General features: G+C 32.7%; 1 protein-coding gene across 4 annotated transcripts in view; it reads right to left on the reverse strand.

The window, feature by feature from the left end:
* LOC149491488 (alpha-1,3-mannosyl-glycoprotein 4-beta-N-acetylglucosaminyltransferase A-like) overlaps nt 1-19228 on the reverse strand; it is a 103438-nt gene that overhangs the window by 46268 nt on the left and 37942 nt on the right. For all 4 annotated transcript variants that reach the window (XM_089697766.1, XM_089697776.1, XM_089697759.1 and 1 more), the window contains one exon: nt 10455-10589. In XM_089697766.1, the coding sequence (XP_089553892.1) occupies nt 10455-10584 (130 nt within the window). In that variant the 5' untranslated portion in view covers nt 10585-10589. The remainder of the gene's footprint in view (nt 1-10454; nt 10590-19228) is intronic.

The following is a 19228-nucleotide window of genomic DNA, read 5'->3' on the forward strand; positions in this document are numbered from 1 at the left end:
TTATTACACTGTAATAACTGATTACGGAAACTTCAAATCAACGAAAATTGAGATGAATATTGTAGTACACTTAACGTTGTTTGTGGTTATTATGGTTTTGAAATCCATCGCAAAATTATTCGTGTTTCGATTTAACGATATTTCGAGTTAATTATGATCTACCCGAATTTGATACTAATGAAATTTGCAGTAGCAATAGACATTGCAACTTCATTACGAAGCTATTTGTTTCTGTTATGAGATATTAATTTTGCAACCGGTCTGTAATAATGATCGAATTATCTTTGCATATAAACGTTTTGAGCTTAGCGTTTCTATATGTACAAATGAAATCATATTAAATTACACGCGAAAATTAATAAAATAAGTAAATAAACAAAACAATGTGTATATTGTAGGCTGTAAGACTATGCCTCCTTTTTAACACGCTTCTAATAGATTTTTCTGTTTTTTTTTTTTTTTTTTTTTAGGCACCCGTCATCACAGGGTGTTCGCGCCACCTCTGGATTATAGTCCAGAGACATTTTTTTCTTTAATTATTTTTGTACAATACTTTAAAAATAATTTTATGTTTGTATGAAAACGACTGCTTTTTGACTCAATTTTGACCCACTTGAAATGGACAGATTTAATTCAAACTTTGTACAATTATCATGGGTCAGTGACAGTAAAATAATGTATTTTACCCAAAAAATATTATTCAGTAGAAAAACCCATGAAAAAATATGTAAATGAACGGTAATGTAATGAAAAATAGAATTTCAAACGGACACGCAAATGGTTTGATTTATATTTGTCCATTTATGTCCTGAAAATAATACGGTAACATTTTGCAGTTGCAGAATATTTGATTATTAACGAATTTTTTAATATGAGTGCCTGATTTTCATGTTTATTAAAATGTATGACATAATGTCCCTTTATCAGTATAATAGTGCAGTCACTATTATAGCAAACTCATATGAATAAATATGTGTCAGTTTTTAAATCAGCATTAGCATGAATATAACCGCGATTTCTTCCCTTCAATTTGAACAAGCAGCCCATTAGTATAACGAAAGACTCATATTTTCAACGGACTGAAATGTTTACTAGTATGAGGAAAACAGCGAATATTATAGTATTTCCTAGTGTTTGATTTTACGCGAGTATTATACATTTAGAAATTAAAGATGTTTAACGGATTCATTATATTGTACCGTCAAGACGTATAACATCTTAGTCTGCCGGCCTATGCTCGCTGCAAAGTGTACAAAACGTCGGGAAAATAATGTAATGAATAAAATCCGTTAAAAATATTTTATTTCTAAGCGCATATTATAGTTACCTCACTATCCATACTAATATTATAAATGCGAAAGTAACTCTGTCTGTCTGTCTGTTACTCAATCACGCCTAAACTACTGAACCAATTTGCATGAAATTTGGTATGGAGATATTTTGATACCCGAGAAAGGACATAGGCTACCTTTTATTGCGAAATATGTACCACGGGCGAAGCCGGGGCGGATCTCTAGTGCTTTATAAACAAACAAACAATAATTTTATTTTCCAAAGTATTATGTTATATGTATATAGGTAGTCATTGAGAAACCTTGCTCCTAGGATTCCCTGTGTCGTGGGAACAAGTTTCTTCCAATGGTAAGTTAAAAGTTTATAATGATCCTATAACGAGATGGGATATTCAATATTAAAAGTTCCCTTTATTGCTTGAACGCTCTTAACTCTTTGTAGGACGTAGGTATACGTATTCAATATTCGACTTTCATATTCTAGAGTGTTCTCTTCACGTTTCACGATGATATTATGTGTCCTTGTATTTTTATTACAACCGAGGGATAAAGTTGGAGAGCTTAAATTTCGATAATAGGATGATCCTTTTACTTACTGCAAATTATTTGAAAATTAACAACTATTCGCATCTATGTATGTACTGTTCTCGCATCACCTCTCTCTACTCTCACTTATATAATTAACTAGCTGCTCCGCGCGGTTTCACCCGTGGCTCCACTCCTGTTGGTCGTAGCGTGATGATATATAGTCTATAACCTTCCCCTATAAATTTTCCCCTAAAAATTTTTCAAATCGGACCAGTAGTTCCCAACATTAGCGCGTTCAAACAAACAAACAAACTCTTCAGCTTTATAATATTAGTATAGATTATAACGACATCTATACTAATATTTTAAAACTGAAGAATTTGTTTGTTTGGTTCAATGTTCTAATGTCAGTAACTACTGGTCCGGTTTGAAAAATTATCACTGTTAGATATATTTATCGAGGAAGACTATAGATTAAATATTATCACACTACGTCCAACAAGAGTGGTCCAAAAAACAAATTTAGCGCATTCATTCGGTAAATATCAACCACCAAAATTCAACGATTTTTGTTTATGAATTAACGCATTTAAATTCGGTACTTAGGTACCGAAGGTATAGAGATTATAATGTACTTAGAAATTTCATAGCAGACTTAAAAGCCTTACAAGCCTTCAATTGCCATCTAGATGAATGTGTTGCAGACAGTGGTTGAACTAAAATATATAAAACGTATAAAATAAAGCGGTAGGTTTAAAATAACCTATTAATCAGTCTCTATAATTAATTAGTCTGCGTCAGTGATACCTTATTATGGCGGGATCAATAAATTTCATATTTTTAGAATTTTATTTTTTAATTAACACGATGCGATGCGATTTATTATCTAATGAAGCTTTTGAACGGGAAATGAAAATACTTTATAACTTATTCCAATATAGATGTTTTTCTAAAAGTTTAATGTTTTAAAGTGAAACTTTTATTACATCGTTTCAAACTTTTTGGTCTGTGTAGCGCATGTCGCGTGTATCGCGGCTGCCGAGTAGGTATACCTACTCGGCAGCCGACCGTCACGCGACATGCGCTACACAAAGCAGTGTTCGGAACCGTTCGAACAGTTTCACTTTTACCGTGGTTTCATAAAACCACACAACATTTTTTTTATTCTTATCATCGCAGTGACTAATTATAATAATAATATGTGATCTCATAAAACAATTCACTGAGTTCCTATTTCGTCAACATTTTGACCTAGTTCGGAAAATTACAAAAGAAACCAGTCTTTTTAAAATACACACGGTAAACAAATGCATCAATGTTTACGTGAATTCAACACTATCAATTAGTTGAGCACTTAAATAGAAAACAAAGGTAACGTGACCAATACAAGAAAGAAAACGTGATCTATCTTTGAAAACTAATGAAATCTTGAGAGAAAAAATGTTGAGATTGCTCATTCAAACCTCATTACGCTCAAATATTTCCTTTTAAATACGAAATAACGCAAACTGAGAATTTTATTGGCTTTAGTTCTTTAATTAAAAAGTACTTTGTATTAAATATCCACAAGCACAAGGATATCTGTTGAAATAGCTAATTGAAGATAGAAGTGCAGACGATGCAATTCAGTTATTTTTATACTTCTTAAACAACATAGGAAATAAAAGCTTGGCATCCTTTTGTGAATGGCGTAGATTAATTTTACATTTGATTTATTCATTGTTTTTTAAGAGGATTATCATGTTTCTTAATTGCTTGCACTTGACGCAGATTTTATTTATTGTTGTATTGAGGTAAAAGTGATAACAGCCCTTTGTACTGAAAGTGGAATGTCGCCTTTCTGAACCAATAGACCGAGACTTTTTAATTAGTCTCATTAAAGAATAGAAAGCTAGACTTCATTTTCAACACGGCCTACATCAAAATGATTCATTAATCATTATATGTATAGTGATTGCCTAAATTCGGATTTCGATAACATGTATGTCCTCAAACGTACGGTACTCATAATTCCTAACTTCAAATGCGTAAAGCCAGTGTACGGTTTTGCAAATTTACAAATGTCATATTTGCGCTATTTTGTCCTTCACATACGAACTGCTTTTGAGGCTTTGATGTTTCAAGTGTACAATGTACATTTAGAGTTGCGGCTTAGGGCTTACAATCTATTTTTTGACATTAAACCTGTCACGCAGTCGTTCTGCGTGAGGTCCTTTATTTAAGCTTGAAAATGGTCTCTTAGACACTTGAAGTGGTGCTTTAAGAAAACGGTACAGAGAAACAATGTGAAATGCAACTTCCTTGTACCCGAAATGGGGGCGTTGAACTTTGCTAAATGTCAGGTAAATTATATTACGAAACTTTACGATTTATGCTTTAAAAATTATTGGATAAGGTTGATAGCAATTAGTCTAATAGGTAGGTCGTTAACCCTTAAATTGATTTCGTCCGTTTTAAAAGACATAGTATTTACACACATGCTGGCGCTGTTATAGCAGACCTAAGCTTCGTTAATCGGTATATTGGGAAGGGACTAGCTATGTCCTTCGCGTTCATGCAGGTTTTTTTTACCAGAGCGAAGTACAGTCGCGAATGGTGACCATTTGAAAATTGCAAAAAACGGAACTCTTGACTCTCCTGATAAAATTGATAATAACTGTAAGTATTTTGGCTATTTTGCTTATAATGTTATATTATTAGTTAGAATACGATTGTAAGTATAGTATTTTGACATAATTTTTACATATTTTAGAATATTTGGAATACAAATCTTAGTTTATATACGATGTCCCATAAAACGGACGTTGACAACTTGGAGTATATACTAGGGTATTCTTCACATGTCCTATGTAACGGACGTTGCCAATAAGGCCCTCCTTTTTCAACGTCATCATTTTGATATATTTTTCTCTATTTTTATTATGTTTTAGAGGAGCATGACTTGGCAATCAATAAAAAATTCCCTCACTACCTCTGGCGGAAGCTGAAGAGTCTGGCGTTGAGTTGAGATGACGATTTTGAAGGAAATGTAGACCTACAGGAGTGATTTCACTATGATAACAGTGTCAATCATTTACCCCCAGCACCATACCTTCGGAATTATACGATATATTGATTTGAGACACAATGAAGACCCAAAAAGTCAGAATTTTTACCATCAACAAAATATTATTGCTGCAGAATTACAGCCATTTCATGCAGTGCGAGATGAATCTTCCCTACTTCTCAGTAGTTCTTCAGCCACAGCATCATGTTACTTACCAGAAATACCACCCAATGTTTGAAAATTTAAATAATAATACCTTACAAATTAAAAAACTGGCAGAAAATGGATATATTATATATGCCAAAGAATCCAAAAAAAAGGATTTAAATTTCCTGTTTGTTTTGGTACTTCAGGCATGGTATACGACTTCTTTGCATACGATGAAGCAAATATACATTTCAATCTGTACAATAAGGAATGGGAAGAGGACTTTCTTGGTGTATTAGATAAGTTCTCAGGCTATGTAATACTATTTCTATTCCAATTCTTAGCATATTCTTAGGCTGTGATTTTTGGTAGTGTCGTTTTTTAAAATCCATTATTTTTTAACGATATCGTTAAAGTTTTAACAAACATTTTAAGACAGATGTTTGAAAAGCTTATTCTAGATCGTCCATAATTATAATTTGATAATAATTTTGAATTACAGAGTTGAAAATGTGCATTGTATTCATGTACCACGGTTGCAGGAATAATGTGCAATGTCCGTTATATGTGACGGTTCGAACATGTACATATAATTGGCAGTGTCCGTTTTATGTGACATAGTGAAAACAATAGAAAAAATTAAAAATTTTAATTTTTTTTTTTCATTTTCCTCTTTTCTATCCTAATTCCAACACATCCTCCAAATTTGGAACATTATAAACACAAGTTATCTAGGGGTGACAATTTAAGGGTTAAGGTCGTTTGAAAAGAATACGCCTTACCTGCCCCCCTAGACAAGTGGCTTTCTATTAGCGTAAAGTTCAATAGAATAGATTATGAATGTATGAGATTGACGTTTGATTACGACGACGACGACGATTGATAACGTCAATCTCATACATTCATAATCTATTCTATTGAACTTTACGCTAATAGAAAGCCACTTGTCTAGGGGGGCTGTACAGACTAAAAAACAATTCTAATATGTTGGGAGTCCATATAATAGATATATGCATTTTCATTATTCTAACATAACATCCTAATAATGCCTAGATTTATTTAGATTTAAAGAGCATTTTTATACCTGCTCCGTAGATATATTAAAAGCTAGCTGAAAGCTGAGATAAATATTTGGTTTTATAATAAATCCTTTGTGCTAGGAAATGTTGTTCTGAACCACTAATGCATTTATTTTATACCCCTGTTTATTTTAATCCGCTTATCTTCTTACAAAAACACATTAATTATGCTGTAATTAAAGGGTTTGAATCTAATGTTACTTTGTTTATAAAAGCTGTCAAAACAATCTATAAAAAGGAAGAGCTAAAATGTGTTTGTACAAAATATTATGCAGAATTTAAGTTGATTAAAGATTATAGAATAAGAGTAATAAAAATAGTTCATGCATTACGATGAAAGAATATGTATTAGTTTTAAATTTTTAATTAGCTAATTCTATGGAGAAAATTTATAGATTACTCCTTAAATAAAACAACAATGTTTTCCACATACCTAAACCATGACGCCATATTTCAACCAATATACCTATTAATAAATCGTAGCAATATAAATCCTACCCTGTGATCCTACCATATCCAAAAATATCTCGTTCAATACCAATTAACACAAATTTCACCGTAAATGTCTGTCAGTAGTTAATAATCGGGACTATAAATAAAGTTAGATTTCTGATTTCTGCCCCGTAACATGATGTCATAAAACAGTATTATATCCAGTGTGGAAAAAGGACAGCGCTATATAGATCGTCTAGCGCCATCACTTTCCCACATTGGAAAATAATACTGCTTTAAGACATCATGGTAACCCTGGAGGCTATTTAAATATCAAATGTCTGTCATATTTGACAGTTTCAATGACACAACTGTGTTTCTAACAGCAAGTTAACAGTCAGCGAGTTTATTAAATATTTATAACGAAAATCTAAAATGCTGATAGTACTCGTAAACTTATAAAAGAGGATTTTAATGTTATTGTATCGGTAAAAACATTTTGAATGTTAACAAAAGAGAAAATTTTATTAGAAAATAGGTACTTTATGGAACTGTGTTTATGGTCTGAAATTGTTAAGTAAAAATCTTTCCGCATATGACATTTTAGTTTATAATTAATCAAATATGCAGAAGAAACGTTAAAATGACTGAATGAAGGATGTTTAATTTAAACATTCTAAAGCAAAACCGCAAATAGATAGAATGATTAAAACAGATACAATCCTGATAACTAATACACTTAAAAATAACGAAAATAACATCCAGCACTATATAATTACGACAAGATAATTTGAAGTGTTCAAATGGAAAGTGGTACATTCATGTTACGTCCTTGTAGATATAGTGAGCCTTACCTTGCCATCGGTTATGAAAAATTAAAATGTATTCATCCTTACAAGGAGGCTCGCTGTCCAGAAGTGGGAATATATATGGGCTGATGATGATGATTCATATACAAAAGTAGTCCTCAATGAAGAGATTACACATGCAATTCTTGTAAAAACTTTCAGTCAGTTTTGGTATCTATATTTCTTTTTTCAATTTTTGGTTATGTCTTTGTCCACAGCCGCATTTTCAATTAGTCCATATTGTTTACAATTAAAACTATCATCAGCCTATAGAAGTTCCCACTGCTGGGGCACGAGCTTCCTATAAGGGTACAGGCCATAATCCACCACGCTGGCCAAGTGCGGGTTGGCGGATGTCACATGTGACATGTCGTTGAACTTTTGATTCTTCGACATGTATCCTCACGACGTTTAATTCCACCGTCTGAGCTGAGGTGATAACATGCATAACATGATAGTTAAATTGAAAAATCAATTTATTTCTGCACGATCACCTGGTCTCGAACCTCCTTTATCGATTATAAGTCCAGGGTCATCACCAGTGAGCCACCACTGCATTAAAACTATACCTATATAATATAAGTTTACGAAAAAGTAACAAAATCGCGTTTTGTTACTTCACTACAGTACCCTCAAAAGCGTAAACAATCCATATTGTAGAGCTCGGATGCCAAAGGCGCACAAACTTTTTACGACGTTGCTAAAAAACTGCAACCATCCAAACTAGCGTGATGGACATTTTTCAAAGCAAAGGCAGAATCTATTGAGTGGATATCTAGCGAAATCCTTTAAAGGCATACAATCGATGGCTGATCTTTTTCGTGGTATTCGCCCTAACTCTGTTTTCTCATCACTACATAGTATAAAACAAAGTCGCTTTCCCTGTCCCTATGTCCCTATGTCCCTTTGTACGCTTAAATCTTTGAAACTACGCAACGGATTTTGATGCGGTTTTTTTTAATAGATAGAGTGATTCAAGAGGAAGGTTTATATGTATAATAACATCCATTAAATAGTGGAGAAGTACTGTTATTTTTGAGGTTTCTAATGTGATGTCGTAAAAAATTAAATTTTTTCCGCTTACATTGCAAACGCAGGCTGAACCCTACGAGTTTTATCAAAATAATGTACTAAGTATTATACACATTGAAAAGGTCTACAGAAAAGTCCGCGATGGCATATGTCTATCTCTTATGGATAACCCACAATAACTTTTTTTTGTCATTTACTTTTTACGACAAATAATGGCTAATTTTCGATGCGATTTTAACCAATACAGCATTAATCCTTAACCAATTAAATACCTTGAATACATTGTTCATTTAATATAGATCTATATGGCCCTTTACACCGTATGATTTAAGTGAATATTTTCGAAGATATTACAGATTTAAAAATTGCGGGACGTAGCGTTTGCGGCGGTACTGGCCGGCCGCGGCCGCCCGACTATCTATTTTATACCCGTGCGAAGCCGGGGCGGGTCGCTAGTTTTTATATAACTAAAGCCTTCCTTTTAGATTCGGCCAAAATATCGCAAAAATGAATACCTATGCACATTCTTAAGTTTAAAGGGTACCATTGTATCTATTAATGGTTAAAATTAAAACACTAAAATTTATTATGGAAGCAATATTCAAACAATATTCTGACTTTCTAAATCTGCCAATAAAAGCCCAATAGCCTTCACTGAAATTCGCTCAAACTGCCTACAACCTCACTTCTGTCACTATAATAACCTGTCCCGTACTAGCTCTACAATACACATTGTGGTAAAATAATTATGTTCAGACACTGAGTATCGTTTGATTTTGGATCGAATATTCGCATAGATTCTGGACCCGAAATTAATTGACGCACGTGTCAGATTCTATACATTGCGGAATCCTGGAACATTTGTCTATACCCAATATCCAGTCAACCATAGTATAATCAACTAAACTCTTGGTTAATTTTGCACGTTAAGGCTACATTTAGCAACGCCAACTTTATGTTCCAGGCCTAGACAATATCACAAATAAAAGGATAAATTGACAAAACATTGAAAGCGAAAGTAGTTTTGACTAAAAATTCGATTGTAATAGAAATTCGTGTTGCATTTTTTCAATTTCATATTATTGAAATTGAAAAAAATGAGAAGTGTCTTCCAATTATCTAGGCCTGCTTATTTGAAATTTTCTGTAAAATATTTTAAATCTTCATCCGCAATTATAGCAGACAGATATGCTAAACGGAGCTTATCAGGAAGCTGTGGAACTTACCTGAAGAAGCTAATCTGTATCAAAAAATATACAGAGTGACATTAGCTAAATACCAAAATAAAATCTCTCAATTATTCATTTCAGAATACTAAGAATTTTCTTGCCCGTCTAAAATTTGAGAAAAATTATAACTTCTTGACTACCAAAAATTACTTAACTATCCCCGAGTTACCAAAAATTACTTAACTAGTCCCGAAATTAGCAAAGTGCCAGAGAAGCATGGAACGGAGCATCACAAGATCAAAAAGGCAAGATCGAATCAGTAACCTGCAATTAAGAGAGAAAACAAAACTGACTGATATCCTGGAAAGAATAGACCTCCAAAAATGCAGATGGACCGGCCATATGTTGAGATCTAGACAAGAAAAATGGAGCCAAATTGTGACTAACTGGTATCCAAGGGATGGCAAGAGAAGTCGAGGACGTCAACATATGCGCTGGGAAGATGAGCTTAAGATGAGTTTAAACTTACCGCGGGACCCAATTGGAGGAGAGTAGCCAAAGACCGGAAACAATGGAAACTACTGGAGGAGGCCTTTGCCAGAAGGCACACTGAGCTGAGAGATATTCTATAGGATTATACATAAAAATCACTAAGAAAATTATACAGTCAAAAAAAAACCATCCTCACCCAGTTTAAAAGGCTAAATAAATAAATAAATAAATAAATAATCCCCGAGTGCTCTACCTTTGGGGCACCGTTTGACTGACCTTCCTGAGACACCCTGTATATATTTTGATACCGATTAGCTTTGAAGACATTTCAGCCGCCCTGCACCAGTATATTTGAAACCTATAATATGACCACAATAGTATATACTCACAGTAGCCGGAGCTAATGATGCCGATCGTGCACAGCGACCCCGCAAAGAGCAGCAGCAGACACGCCACCGCTCGCTTGCGGAGCGTGTGCGCACAGCCGCGCACCGCCCGTCCACCTCTCCCCGTCCACATCGTAACTGGAACAAGAGATTTGGTTAATATTTTGTGAATCATCATCATCATCACCCGTAATGTTCCCAGGACTGGGTTAGTCCGACAAAGATCAGTTCCTCATATGAGGCCCGTGTCTCCTATGAGGGTATTATCTTAGGGTAGATAAAAATAATAATTTGAATAAAATTTAGGAAAAGAGAGGAAGGACAGGTAATATTGCCGTATATGAATTTAATGTATGAAATAATAATAAAAGAGTTGTCTATTGTCAGAAAATTGAAGTTGGCTAACGGAAAATTCAGCGCACTCTAAAATACCAATAAACCTGTTGTTCTATCTATGCTTTGAAATGAGATCCATTCTTCGCTATTTAAAATTCAATTGAACAAAGCATAATTAAACGTTGGACCACGTATGTTATCACACAATTCAAAATCTAGAATTCCACGAACAAAACAGAAAATTCGAATTAAATTAGTTGAAAGGGAACAAGTATTGAATTATAAACAAATTTTTTATCAATGAGACCTATTATTAATTAAATTCCATGTCCTTTAATTAATTGAATAGTTCATACCATTCTGTTTACTATAAAACGATCAGTTATTACACGCGTCATAAATTTTAATCCAACGGAATAAAGTGAACCGACCGGGACCGTACGACCAATACTAATAATGCCATAGATCAAACAAACACGGTACGCAAACGGTTAAAATTCATTACGGTCAAAGCGAATTATCCGATTGCTATTTGTGACGACATAAACTCTCCGAAACTAATAAATGCTACTGCAAGTTATAACCAACGCAAATATGCCTTAGCAAATTATGCAGGCCGCTAGCAAACTATTGGATGAAACGGACATCTCTTTGCCTTTGGGCTGGACTATGCCGGTTTCTATTTGGTAGCTTTATTTATAAATATTTGATTTTCCTATACACGCTATGTTTTACACATGTGCGTAAGATAATAGAAATATTCTTCACGCATAACCTATAAAGGCTGATTGCATAACGTATGTTTTAATTTGCTTGTAACATAGCTCGTAGTCTAGATTCTAGACGATCACAATATCGAATTTGTATAATTTTTTCATGCATAACCATATCATCACAAGTCTTTGCTACTTTTCTTTTTTTTTTCTTCACAATTTAATTTTTTTAATTATAATTTTGAAGATTTTTCTTCAAAATTATAATTAAAAAATGTAAATGTGGCTGTGTCCAATTTTACCCTACACTTTCATATTCCATGATATAAAAAATATCATCAACAAAATACTTTTCAAGTGTTCAAGCATGAATTTTCATCAATAATGAATGAGTTACATACGGCGACGCCTTGCTCTATATCGCAACATTGAAGCACTCGCGAAGTTAAAGCGCCCTAACTTTACACTCTTGCTTAATGCCTTTCCTAATTTTTTTTCATGTATTTTTTAGTATTAATAACCAGAGCTTAAGTCACACACTTTCAACTATAGTTACTACAATTTCTAGTAAAGATTCAGCTGTTTTATAGCGTTCTTGTGGGTTTAAACAAACATAGAAGTTATAACAGAAATTAGATAATTATGTATACTGTAGATATTAGATTTCATATAATAACATGGTTTTGTTAAAAATAAACTAATTACGCTTACACGTCGCGAAAAGTACAATAGATTGGAATAATATTTTTCGATACACGGCAATTCTAAGGATTTTCTAACTGATACTTTATCATAATTGGCACCTCGGCATTATTGTTTATTATACGGTTACAAAGAAAATTCTATGTAATTATTTGTTTATTTGCCAACCTGCTCTATCATTACGTATCGACAACACAAACAGATTTATCAATCAATAATACTAAATATAAAGAAAAAAACTGATAGGTATATACTACTATGTATTAAAAAACGTAAGGTTCAATTCAACAACATTAACATTACTTATTAAGTATCTTTAATTTAAAATGACAATAATCAAACTCTATCAAACTCATTTCCAAAAAGACATAATTTTGAAAACTTGATGTTATTTTTTTACGAATCCTGATTAAGCAGAGATGAACTTAAATATTCCAATACGGAAAACATTAAAATACCTATTTACATTTTATGGTTTGATTGACATATCCAAAAAAAATTCTTTAGACTTATCTAAAAATAAACCGAATATTTAACTTTTATCCCAATAACATACCTACAAAATACTGTAACTAAAGTAAAGTACTGAGACAAATTTGTCGGATGGGAAACTCAATCGCGTTTTTAATATTTCATTATTGGATCTTTCAGTGGCCAATACGAAAAAATGTAAAATTGAACGAGAGTGCTACGCTAATAAGCACTTCTGTATCGAACTCACAAAGGCTATTGGGGGAATAGATTTTCAACACTTTTTATGAATATGCCAAAGAAAGGTTTTTTCATGCTACTTTTCGTGTATGAGTTAATTATTCATACTGATGTTCTAGACAAGATTAGATAATATTCACATATTAGTAATGTTTAGTTATTGTTATTTAATACTTTGATATTGTATGTATGTTTCGTTATAGATAAAAGAAGAAAATCTATTATTTTATGTTTATACTTTCACTAGCGGTCCGCCCCGGCTTCGCCCGTGGTACATGTTTACGTTTTCTCTACATAAGAACCATCCTTGTACTTCAAGGAATATAATAAAAAAAGAATTATCGAAATCGGTTCAGCCGTTCTCGAGTTATGCGCTTACCAACACATTTTGCGATTCATTTTTATATATTACTAGCGGTCCGCCCCGGCTTCGCCCGTGGTACATAATATTTACGTTTTCTCTACATAAGAACCATCCTCGTACTTCAAGGAATATAATAAAAAAAGAATTATCGAAATCGGTTCAGCTGTTCTCGAGTTATGCGCTTACCAACACATTTTGCGATTCATTTTTATATATAAAAGAAGACTTTCATATATATACAGTACAACTTTTTATCAACGTTAGCCCAGCTGGTCGTATTCAAACAACGCCACAGAGGGCTTAAATGAAATGAAATACGTTTATTATGGATACATAAAAGATACAAATAAAATAAAATAAAACAAGAAACTTAAATATATGTATGCCACAGTAGGCCTCCCACTCAGTGCAATACACTGATTTTCAGTGGTTGCCTTCAACGCGTCTAAATCTTCGAATGAATGAAATGAATCTCTAAAGGCTCATATTATTTCACTCAAAACATGTTGTTCTACATAAAAGATGCTTAATAAAACGATACATATTATGTAGGTAGTCATTTTCCTAACACTGTGTAATGTACCTACTTATTATAAAGGCCTAGTTTCCGCTCGCGTTGTCCGCATAGTAAAGGAAATTCCCGTGGGAATGAGACTTAAATAATTTTATTTATTTATTAGGTATAATTATTCTCTTCTTTTTGCACTATCCCATTAACATCATACATTTCCTTTCCCATCAGGTTGCCTGGTAGAGATTGCTGCTTAGCAATAAGGCCGCCTCTTGTACAAACTATGCCTTCCTTTTGTATTTTAATGTTATTTTTGTCCTAATTTTGTTTGTGCAATAAAGTGTTATAAATAAATAAATAAATAAATAATGAGATGTAACCTTGTGTTGATGTAACGGTGCATTTGCATCAAACGAGCGAATGCTCATTCTAAGCCCACTATGTCAAATTCTTTTAGTGTAAATAGGCGTAGAGCATCTTTCGTTATTCTTAGTGCGATCGAAAAGATTCTATGCAATGTTCTAACTTCTAACACTGAACAATACTGAATACGAGTTTTCGTTTACACTAACCCAAGATAATATAATAATGCTCTTGCTCTAGCTAGTAATTTCATGTATACTTATACACCGTAAGATTGTTGCTGCGGTAAAAATTGGCCTATTAATAATAGTGTAAGCCTCCTAACAATCTATGAACACAAAAATTATTTCATAAATCGCTCCTGCAACGTGAAAATAGACAATCAAATTCGCCTTCGCAATGTCATCATAAAATACGATGTATTGTAAAAAAGCTTTCTTTAAAGCTGTGATACTTCGAAACTATGTACATATACAGAAAGCAGCGAATATCCTAACAATATTGGTTCCTGGTTTGAAGAGAGTTAGCAAAAAACTAACATTTATTTCATAAGATAAATACGATAAGATACTCTTCGCAAAAAGTGGCAATAACCAATTAAAACATTCGAATGCAAAAATATTTTCCATTAGATCTCTAATTGTTAATCGACTTACTAAAATATCTGTTATTTTAATGAAAAGTACAAAACATACCCCGTATCCAAAAGTACCATCCAAACTCAGCGGTACAGTCTAACAACAAATTAATTTGACAAATCATCAGTTCCATTTAATATCACATCGAAAACGAATTTATTTTACTTCAGTTCATAATCATCGTTCGTTCCTCTCACAGCTTATTTCCGCGGAATAAACGAATCCGCCCCTGGCTTCAACGAATATTACTATACATCGACTGAACGAACAAATTTACAGAGGCGAAAGGTAACGCCCATCTATGACGTCACGTGTTTATTCCAAGCCTATCAGAAATATCAAATTTTTATACGTTAAAAATCAGGGGGGTTACCTTGTCTTAGCAGTATTACTTCCAGTGTGGGACAGGGATGGCGCTAGACGTCATATAGCGCTGTCTTTTTTCCACACACGAAATAATACTGCTAAAATCTTGGTATGGGGCTGAAGTATAATATAATACTTGATATTGAAATATTAAATTTTAAACGTTACTCATAGAAATGCGGTATAATAACATGTGTTGAGAAACAAAACATATGTTACGTAAATAGGTATCTGACGTCTTTAGTAATGAAAATACAAGGGAAAAACAATAGAACGTACAACATGCTTAATAACGTTCTATATTATACAAAGTGGATAAAAAATTATTCGTAATAATTTTTTGAGCATATTACTTTTTCCATAAAATTATTTATTAAAAGAACTATGGACTCATTAATAAAAAATCTATTTTTTGCTGAAGGCTAAAAAATAATGATGCTATCTTCCTATGAATAGGTTTTAAGTGGTACCTGAAATTTATATTTTTATATTTTTCTTTCAAATGCAATGCTCTTTTATTTTGAGTTTATAGTTAGGCTACGGAAGAAATGGGTTTTATTTTAGTTAATTTATTTAAATATCCACTATAATCTTTACACAATTAATAAAAGGACTCAAAAAGGGAAAGATAAAATCCAAAACACTTATTATTAACACATTTGCCTTGCTTACAAAAGGTTATAAAGTACCTAGTGCATTTTATCAAAATAAGATATAGTATTTTTTATTGAAAATTCGCATCGCTTCATGAAAAACTTACTTATTATTAGAATACAATGTCGCATAGATCAATTAATATTGGCGTGACCATTGAAATACATGATACACTATTAGCATTGATTTAAATATTATATTTTATTGTATAAAGCAAAGTCGCTTCCCGCGCCTGTCTCTATGTTTGTGTGCTTATATCTTTAAAACTACACAATGGATATTGCTCTTTTTTTAAATAGATAGAGTGATTCAAGAGGAAGTTTTTAGCATATAATTTATTAGGAGCCGCGGGCGGAAAGGTAGTTAGAAGTTAGATTATGATTAATATCCGTTTTATTGAAATTTAAATTGCCTTATAATTAATATTAGCAAAAACGTGAACGTCGTTGGTTGTTTAATAATTTAAACAACCAACGACGTTCACGTTTTTGCTAATTATTCATAAATTATCGGTAAACAAAGGGACCACTGTTTAGCTCATAAATAATATCGATTCTAGTGATTGTGGGTTACGTAATTTGACTTGTTTTAAGATAGTAGTATTAGTAGCTAGATAATTTAAGTTTCAGTGGTTTTGTTAACATGCAGCTCAAGAAATTGAAAAAAAGAAAGTATCATTAAATAGTGAAATGTATAAATACCTTAAATTATTTTGCTCGAAAACAGGATCAGTTAAAACAAAAAGGTAAAATCAATATAAGGTAAAACAAAAATTATATATACAGTATAAACGTTAACACTCCTAACTCTTTCGCTTGGGAAAGCTTGGGAACGTCAGTTTACAATGAAATCAGAATACAAATGGCAGAATACAAAAACGGTGGGTAGACCACCCACCGTCTTTTGCAAGATGGTGGGAAGACCAAAAGACCCCTTTCCTCACCCCGTAACGAGCTATAAATGGTATTTTTCAAAGAGATGAACAAAATGCGATGTAACACCGTTGATCGGTCCATTATCGGCAGCTTATAAAAGATATGTCCATTTTGTGTAAACAATTTATTTTTCACAATAAAACCTGCCTACATACATACTACCTACGGCTACATGCCTACATACATTTTCTTTTGAATATAAAATTAAACACCTATTTTAATTCTTGTAAAATAAAAAGAGAAGTTTAAAATGAGTATTTTTTTAATTTTGGAAAAGTAGTTTACACCAACGCTTCTTCTAGATGAAATCACAGTTTCAAATTGTGTCAAAAACGCAATAACACAATCCATTAGTACCTACGAATAAAATTATTAATTTCATTATAAATTTCTAACCACATACTAGCCTACCTCAGCAAAATTGATTTTGAAAGTCCATTTAAAACTGCAGGCGATAATGAAAAATGCATGTGAATACTTCGATTTAATTACATAGAATATCTACAGCTGTCTGTACGATTAAGACTGTTTAATAACTAATAAGTTATTTCAGTTTACTCGCGTTTAGTAACTAAGCTTAGCAGCTGGCCTGAAATGCTTGTACATATTTTATTTGACACGTGTGTATTTAAGATTGATCCAACGTTATATTTGTGATTGAATTACAAATTACTAAAAACCAATAGTACCTACAGAAATTTTTATGAGCACATCCTTTCACCTTAGTGTAACAAAACATTTTAATGTCGTTTTTGATACACTCATACAAAATAATATACCTATCATATATGTATATCAAGTTAGTGTAAACAGACCACAGCATGTCTATTACAGTCCCTTCAGTGACGATAATTAGCGAATCAATCGTAAATCGTTTACAAGAACGTGCCTCAGCAAAGGGATTACGGTCATTAAAGTATGTTAAAGAGTCAATTATTGCGTATTTATCGCCGTATTACCGCACAGACATTGTATTATAGTAATTGTTAATACGCAAATAAGTGTGTTTATTATATTAATTATTACATATATATTGTCGAAATTAAGGATTCAAAGCGATTCTAATGTTGTTTGTATGACTATTAATCCTAACTTAATAATATTATAAATGAAAGTGAGTTTGTTTGTTTTTCTTTCAAGTCGCAACGGAGTGATTTCATGGCACGATGTTGTTTTCTGGAGATAGTGTGGCTACAGAATTATATTCCTTCCTTCCTTCCTCATGCGGTGTTTCCAAACGGTTACGACTTAGGGACCTTCAAAAAAAGAGCGTACTCCTACCTTAAAGGCCGGCAATGCACTAACAATGTCCCCGGCATTGCTGGTGCCTATGGGCGACGCAGTACACTTAACATCAGGTGACGCGTCTGCTCTGTTGCCTCCTCTTATATATATAAAAAAAGTTTGGAAAATCCAAAAGTGCACGACTCATAATGCTCATTTAATTAAACTTAATTTGCATATTATTGTTAAACTTGTTACATTATTAAAATGGAACTTATTTTATGTATGGAGGTGGGCGTTGGCATCCGTGCCACAGCTCTTATGCTTTTACGGATGTCATCGTAATTTAAGTTTATGTACAATTTGTTATTATGTTCCAAATAAAGAATTTTTGAAATTTGAATTTTGAATTTTGAATTATGAAATATAAAAAAAAAAAACTTATTGTAGTTTTCGTTTTTTATTAATTGCAATTAAACGACACTGAATTAATTAATCATTCGCATTCAGTGACCTACAATCGTCGATTAGAATATTTAAAAAAAAAATTTAACTCAAATGATGGATTTTTCACAAGTTATATTGTTTTCAGGTTTCACACATGACGGACAGGAAATTTTTTTTACCTATTTCGGTGTTTTTTTCCAATTCTATTGAAGTAAATCAATTTTTAACAAGTCAATAACTGCGTTAAAAACAACCGACTTCAAACTTGCACTTGCAACATTTACAAATACAGACAAAAATGCTCATAAAATAAAAACTACTGGGCCTATCCGAATAAAATTTTTATGGGACCAATTCGACACCATCCCGCATCGAACAAAAAAAGAATCACGTAAATCGGTTCAGAAACCACGGAGTAATCGGTGTACATACATAAAAAAAAAAAAAAAAAAAAACATACCGGCCGAATTGATAACCTCCTCCTTTTTTTTGAAGTCGGTTAAAAAGTATGGGATTAATCTCCATTAAATTATCTCGACAATAGTATGCAAAATATCTTGATTCCGTGAACTAACAAGGCTATAATAATAAGAATAGCTGCAAAAATGAGGCGAAAAAAATTTTTCGATCGTAAAGCACTCTCTGATGCTTCGCATCATGAGTCGTGCAAAATATAATTAGGCTACTATTTACCGCGGCAAAACATCTTACTCCCATGGAAATTTCCATTGATTACTGGAGAAGCCGTGGGCGGAAAGCTAGTAGGTAATACATATCATGTATCAGCAAATCGACGTCATCATGCGTGACAAT

The sequence above is a fragment of the Colias philodice genome, chromosome 1, assembly GCF_061535455.1.
Source record: "Colias philodice isolate Cphi_HAF_F1 chromosome 1, ilColPhil1 Martin Lab GWU primary, whole genome shotgun sequence".
Taxonomy (NCBI): Eukaryota; Metazoa; Arthropoda; class Insecta; order Lepidoptera; family Pieridae; genus Colias; species Colias philodice.